At 37.7% G+C, this 7,404-nt stretch overlaps 1 protein-coding gene across 1 annotated transcript; it reads left to right on the top strand.

The window, feature by feature from the left end:
• The first annotated feature begins 1,820 nt into the window (after positions 1-1,820).
• Positions 1,821-3,191, top strand: LOC120288721. The gene has a single exon (XM_039302833.1). It carries the CDS (start codon positions 1,821-1,823, stop codon positions 3,189-3,191), a length of 1,371 nt encoding a protein of 456 aa, XP_039158767.1.
• The last annotated feature ends 4,213 nt before the right edge of the window (positions 3,192-7,404 follow it).

Here is a 7,404-nt window from a genome sequence, read left to right as displayed (position 1 = left end):
CTCTCTTTTTTCCTCCTTCCTTTTTCTTTTGGTTGGGCATTGCCAGCCAGAGGCAAGGATCGACGAGGCTAAGGCAAGGGCGAGCCTCACCCAATGCAAGGCAAGGTCCCCTTAGATTTGGCAAGGTTGCGACTTGCCTATGGCTGGCGAGGCTCGCCTAACTACTAGTAAGAGTTGAGCCTCACCCAGTCAGATGGGCTTCCCCAAGCTTCCCTTGCCAACCTTAGGGAAGCTTGGCCATGTGCTAGTCGAGCCTTGTCGGCCATGGGTAGATCACGGCCTTTTCAAATCTAGCGAGGCCTCACCCTTGCTAGTGCTCGACAAGGCGAGCTGCGCTAACCCTTGCCTTTGGCTAGTCGCCAAAGGAAGAAAGAAGAAAGAAGGGAAAAAAAGAAAAAAAAAAGAATAGGAAAAAGAAAAAAAAAAATTAAAAAAATTGAAAAATAAAAATATTGTTAAAATATTTTTCACGTTAATATTGACTAGATGGTCGGCATAAGTCGATGTCCACGTCGCGGCTAAAATTGGCAAGATTGATGAAACTAATATAAATACAAAAAATTTAAGACTGAATTGATACAAAAAAAAAGAAAAGAAAAAAGATTGAAGTGGCACAATTATAGTAGGTGTAAGACTTTTTTGATAATTTTTCCTTAAAAATTATGATGGAAATATGGAAAATTTGACAATTCATAGGAAAAAAAGAAGAAGAAGAAGAAGTCATAATATCCCCACGGGAAAATCTTCCATGAACCTCCCTTTTCTTTTTTACCTTAGTTAATCCACTAAATTAATAAAAAAAAATGTTCATTTTCCTTTCAAACCAATTTAACAAATGACAATTTCAATTTCCCATTGCTAATCTTATCTAATGATAAGGCTAGCACGTTTAAAGAATCTTGGATCACTAAAAGAAACACATTAAATTGCCCACATCTCTCTTGAATCAATAAGAAAGTCTGACTGTGTATGTGTAAAAATATTTTTACGCTGATAAAAGACCTAACAATAATCACTAGTTTTTTTTTATGAGGAACTCCAATTCGCTAGCACTTTTCTATAGTATGAGCTTTTCTTAATTTCGTCAATTGGAATCTCTCTTATTTTACAAAAATTAAGTCTATGTCCCCTAAGTAGACCCCCCTTTTAAAAGTAGACTCCCCTTTTTCTTAAAAAAAAAAAAAAGAACACGTCTATATCTGAATTTATAGATTGTGTTGTATTTTCTTTTTCTACCGGCAAAGTGTGTGCCCTTTTCTTTGCAGAAAGAAAAATAAAATAATTTTCCCATCTTTTTTTTTTTTTTTTTTTTTTTTTTTTTTTTTTTTTTTTTTTTTCAGGGCCAATCTTATCTAATGAACGAGATTTGCTATTTTTCCCGGGTAAGTAATAACACCTCTGCTTTTCCTTTATTTTTTTCTATTTAATTGACTGGTATACCAATTTAGAATTTTACGCTCCGTGTCACAGTTTACAATTTTTGTGATTTTTTTGTGGTATTAATCAAATTTAGCGAAGGGTATATTTGTCACAAATTTATCAGTTTGGGGGTTTTTTGCGGTCGAATAAATTAGTTTGAAGTAAATTTGTCATAAATGTACCAGTTTAGGGTTTTTTATGATTAGTAGGGGTAATTTGTCATAGGTGTACCAGTTTAGGATTTTTCATTGTCAAAAAAATAGTTCGGGGTAAATTTGTTACGGGTGTACCTGTTTGGGGTTTTTTCAGGTAGTAACCCTTTATTTTTTTATTTGGACCCGCACACCTTGTGCGAAAAAAAAAAGGAGAACAATACTAATGGGCCGAACTATGCCAAGATCATGGAAGAATGCATTGCTCTGGGGGAAGCTAATATCCAGCCTTTAATAGCCTCGTTGCCAAAGGCCCAACATCATTCCTGTCATGTAGGAGCGGAAGATGAAAATATTTTGGACGACAGAACAGTGATAAAAGAGGCGTATTTTTACTTCAAAATGTTCCAAGGCCTCCTTGTGGATCTTATCTTCAGCTCGCATGTATGCGACAATAGCGTGCGATTTTTCAGCAGCAGAACTGCAAAGGATGCTTTCCGCGTCATTGAGGCTGAGCTCAACTTCTTTTATGATCTTCTTTGTACCAAGGCTGCCATTGTTCATTGTCCATTAGGGTACATTTACCGAGCTATCTCAGTTGGCTGCATTGTTGCTGCTTTTGCAAGTTTCATTGTCTTGAACAAGCATGGTTTTTACGAATATGATATACAGATTACTTACACCTTGTTCCTTGGAGCTGTTGGCCTGGAATTTGCAATCCTTGGTACGATCTTTTGCTCAGATTGGACAATTGCAAAAATAAGGACATATGAGAAACATCATAGAAGTTTGTTTCAAGGAAGCATCTTCATCGAGCTCCTCCTTAAATTCAAATCTGAAAGTTCGCCATTTACATTGCATATACTAAGTGCTAGATGGTCTAAATCCGTCTCCCAGTACAATTTGATAGATTCTCGGCTAAGAAGGTGGCCAAAATGGATTGAGAAACTGATAGATGCTCGGCAGAGACAGTGGCCAAGATTGATTGAGGAACCCCTTAGTCTCATCCCTCTGAGAGAATTGTTTGATGACTTAAAGTTTGGACGGGTAGAACCATACAACGACAAATTAGGTGAACTGATTTTTGATGAGCTGAAACGGAAGGCATCAATGGCAGGTGATTTGCAAAGCATCATAGGGATGTGTGCTGCTAGAGGTAAATGGGCACTGGAGCATACTAAAATAGGGGAAGTTTGCGAAATCTTGCTTCCAGCTGTCCGTGATGTCGATTACAATGAGAGCCTTTTACTGTGGCACATTGCCACTGAACTCTGTTACAATACTGACACTAACATTGATGAAAGTACAAACCACCATCGAGAAACTAGTAGGGTCTTGTCAGATTACATGCTTTATCTTATGATCAAACAGCCTTGGATGATGTCTATGGTGGCTGGGATTGGCCAAATAAGGTTCCGAGACACTTGTGCTGAGGCGGATAGGTTCTTCGATGAAAAACTCTTTGATGAGAACAAAACGAACAAATATGCTTGCCAATGTCTCCTTTCTGTTCCTACAGAAGTGAAGCCTGCTGATGTGAAAGGAGACAAAAGTAAATCTGCGCTGTTTGATGCGTGTATTCTTGCAAAAGAGTTGGGGAAATTTGGGGAGACCAAATAGGTGATCCTTAGTGAAGTATGGGTGGAATTGCTAGGGTATGCTGTGATTCATTGCCATCCTTACAATCATGCTCAACAACTTAGTAAAGGAGGAGAACTTGTCACCTTGGCCTGGTTATTGATGGTACATCTTGGCTTGAGCGAACAGTTCCAAATATAATGGGGGTACTGTTCATACTTCGGTGGATTGATGGACGGTTATCACTCATGCTTTGTTCACACCTTTGTTTTGTTTCTTCATGTAATAGTTATCCTTGTTTGTTCTAATTGCACATTGTGGACACCTAAAATTTTGCATAATTCTTGAGGTTAATCTTTACTAAAAAAAAAAAAAAAATACATGGCATATAGTTTAGAAACATTTTATTTTTATTTTGTTTTATTTTAGACCGCCGCTGAGGGAAGAATTTTTCACATATTCCATTAAGATTTTTCACATATACACTAAGGGATGTATTTTGCACAAAAAGGGAATCTTTTGGATGAAATATGCGAAAAATACAAAAGGGGAATATTGCACGAGTTGTGTATATTTCAACAATATATTTAGGGGTATCATGCGCAAACAAAATGGAAAAAGAATATATTGCGAATATACATTTTTTTTGACCTATAAAAGACATGGTGTGCGATTTAATTCGGGGGCTTCTTTCGGTAAAAAAGGTCCAAAAAAAAAAGTAAAAACAGAGAGAAGTACAGCAGAGAGGAGCGTGAGAGGGCGTGCAGCAGCAGGAAAAGAAGGAAAAAAAAAAACAGAAAAAAAGAAGAGGAACAGTCTTCTTCTTCAGCGAGCACGTCCCTGCCGGAGCCGCCCCCTTCTGCCTGAACCACCGATCCGCCCCGCCGGCGTCTGCTGCTGCCGCCTGTCGTGCCCGCGCTCGCGCCGCCGCGCTTCTGCCTCCGCCGCGTCGCCACCACACCAGCACTGCTGCCGCGCCAGATCTGGACGCCCACCTGCTCCGTCGCGCTCCGCCTGCAACCTCTCGCTGGCCTCCGCCGCGTGCCCCGGCGTCTGAAGCTCGCTCCGCCCCGACGCCGCCTGCAGATCTGAGATCCCCACAGCAGCCGGTCCAGATCCGACGCCGTCCCTGCCTCCTCGTCCCCGCTGCGACCCAACGACGCCGTTGCCATAGATCTGCCTCGCTGGACGCCGCGCCCAACAGCCAGATCCAGACGCCGGAGCTCCTCGTCGCAGCCGCCTGAGGCCTCCTGCCATCCCTGCAGCGCCCCGCTGTCCGAAGCCCGTGATTCGAGCGCCCTGACGCCGCCCCCGCGACGCTGCCCCGTGCCGACCCGTGACAACTCCCTCGCCGGAACCCTCGCCGGAGCCCTCGCCGGTACCCTAGCCGGCGATCTTCCCCCTCGCCGGACCGGCCACCAGCCTCCTTTCTTTTCTTTTTTTTTAAAAAAAGATAGAAAAAAGAAAAAAATAATTTAGGTGAGTCTTATTTTTTATTTATCTTTTGTTGATTTATTATTATTATTGTTATTTCATTATTTTCTCTTTTTAGTGTAATTATCCTTTTTATGTGAAATTGAAATTGCATGATACGAAATTGCCTTGAAATTAGTGATTGTCAATTCGATTTTCGCGCCCGAAATTCGACTCGAAATCACTTAAAAAAAATCGCTAATACGATTTTCCGCCCGAGATTCGATTTGTGATTTAGGTAAAATTGGTCAACTCGATCTCATGCGCGAGGTATGATTCATTAATTTGGGTATCAATTTTGCTTGATTGGCTGTGGTATCACTTAAGTTAATTTTCTTTTAAAAAAAGTAAAAAAAAAATGTAGGTTTGAATTAGGTTTATTTCTTGTTTTAGGGTTTGCATGTTTAAAATAGAAGTTCCGAATTTTGAAAATAAAAATGAAAAAATGAAAAAAATGAAAAAAATGAAAAAAAATCAATTAATTTAGGTTGCTAGTTCTTTCTTAATTTGGATTACATGTTTAATTATTTGGCAATTATTAATTTCGATTTTTTAAAAAAAAAAAGGAAAAAAGGAAAAACAAAAAAAAAATCATTATGTCATGTAGAGTTATGGCATATTTTGCACGTCATTGCATATTATGGTAAAATTGCACTTAGTTTAATTTTAGATAATATTTTTCTTAGTTTATTATGTGTTTAGGTATTTTCTTAAATAGATTGCATTTTAGGATTATTTAGGTTAAGATAATATCTTATTTTAAAGTGGGATTTAGTCTGACTTAATCCTTAGTTTAAATTGGATAGAATCTTAATTTAGCTAGATAATTATCACATTTTTCTAGTTTCAAAATTAATATAAAAAAAAATTGTCTTTAGAAGAAATCAATTTCATTCTTTAGTATAGACAGCATTTTATGCCATATAGGTAAATCATATTGCCATGCCATATCATTTCATGTTAAATTAGTGGGATGCATTGCATGAATCTCATTAAATAAATGAAAAAAAAAAAAAGAAATTGCGTGTTAATTAGAAATCATATTTATGGTCGTTGATGTGAATTTTGAATTAACATTGCGGATGCTTTCGTTACTTCGAGGTAAGTTTTGCAGTTTATTCATTGTTTATCTAGGTGTTAAATTGATGGTTTGCGCACCCACATGATAACTTTACATGTTAGGGAAATAAATTAAAATCAATTCAAGCTGCTTGCCAAACATTTTTCAAAATAAAAAGAAAGGTACCGAAATGGCATTAGAGAAGTCTAGTGTAACTAAGTCCCCGTACCCAAAGTCTTTGGTTCGTAAGAGTAAAATAATCCTCTCATTATTTTACTTGGGTTTCTAATCGACTCACCATAAACCGATTAGTGATGACTCATAATTAAGAATCAATTGCATGTTAAGAATGTGAACCTAAGTCGCGAATTGGTATGGGTTTGGGAGAGCGAGCTAAGTTTAGATTTAGCAATCCATTAGTCAAACCTTAGGTGATGCACTCGAAAAATTGATCGCGACACACATTATCGAGTGTCCTTTCCTGGGAACTCTAGTTGTTCAATATCTCTAATATCCTGCGATTTTGTGCACTTCTTTGAACCAAATGAGAGAAGTTCACACAAATTATATCCAGTTACACCAATTTTATATTCGTATCGCAAGTTTAATGTTGTACCATCAATAAAAAGTAATATTTTTAAGTAAAAATTGGAGAATATCGCTCGCTTCATCTCGTACTTATTCTTCATATAAATGACCATACTTATATAAATGCTAAAATGTCCATGGCCGTTTAACGGTGCTCTGGTTGAAATGGGAAAATGTAAACCAAAACTAAGCCAAACCCATTGGTTTATTCTTTTTACTCCCCAACAAAAACCAAACTGATGAACCATGGTTTGATTTCGTCCGGATTATGTTTTCCTTGAACACCCCAAGGAAACGTTTCTCTTCTTGAATGATTTAAGTTGAATTTTTTATAAGAGCAAGGTGTTGCGAAAAACAAGTGATCCAGAAACAAAGGAAATAGATTGCACAGTGGATTCATGTCATTCGATCAACGTAACCTACTTCACGAAGAGAGTAGCACAAGATTCCATCATAAATCAAGTGGTACAATAGAGATTATAAAAACGCTTGAGTTGATTCAAATACTCTCATTATTTCTCAATTCCCAATTTACCAATAATTCGCACGATGTTTAGCCATCACAATTACTCGTGAAATAATCTCTCTCAATCTCACAAAGTAGTATAGAAAATTTTAGCCATGATATTACATTGGTTTCAATGCCCTTAGATTTCTTTAGGGTGTATGTGAGACTTTATGAGATTATTGCCAACTGTTCCGAAAGCTTAAAATATTAAATAAAAACGTGATTTTATATTTAATTACTCTAACACTTCCATTTAAGGTTAGTCTGGTCCTTTTTGCCTAGCATGGAAATGCTTGAAATTCAAATTTAGGATCTCCACACGCACATTATTAAATTAGTTTTTTTTTTTTTTAATGTTCTCAAATTCGAGACATTATGTAACAATCTTGACCTCGGATTAATGTTTGAGTCAAGTCACTTTGCTGGAACCTGATAACTGCTATTCTCCCATGACCCTCCATGGCTCAACCACCATAAAGATCTTCCAAGTCCAATCAGCACTTGAATTTCGTCGTAACCAGGGGACTTATTAAGACATCAACTTCACCTGCAACATTAACTATTGCAAAAGAATTTGCGGACACAGCCACCACTGCATCAATCGTTGTTAAAAGATCGAACTTGGA

The sequence above is a fragment of the Eucalyptus grandis genome, chromosome 10 (assembly GCF_016545825.1).
Source record: "Eucalyptus grandis isolate ANBG69807.140 chromosome 10, ASM1654582v1, whole genome shotgun sequence".
NCBI classification, from domain to species: Eukaryota; Viridiplantae; Streptophyta; class Magnoliopsida; order Myrtales; family Myrtaceae; genus Eucalyptus; species Eucalyptus grandis.
This window is presented reverse-complemented; position numbering and strand designations above follow the sequence as displayed.

Bases quoted from the DNA above. Each gene is read 5' to 3' on its own strand.
- LOC120288721 (XM_039302833.1), top strand. From the start codon at position 1,821: ATGGAAGAATGCATTGCTCTGGGGGAAGCTAATATCCAGCCTTTAATA.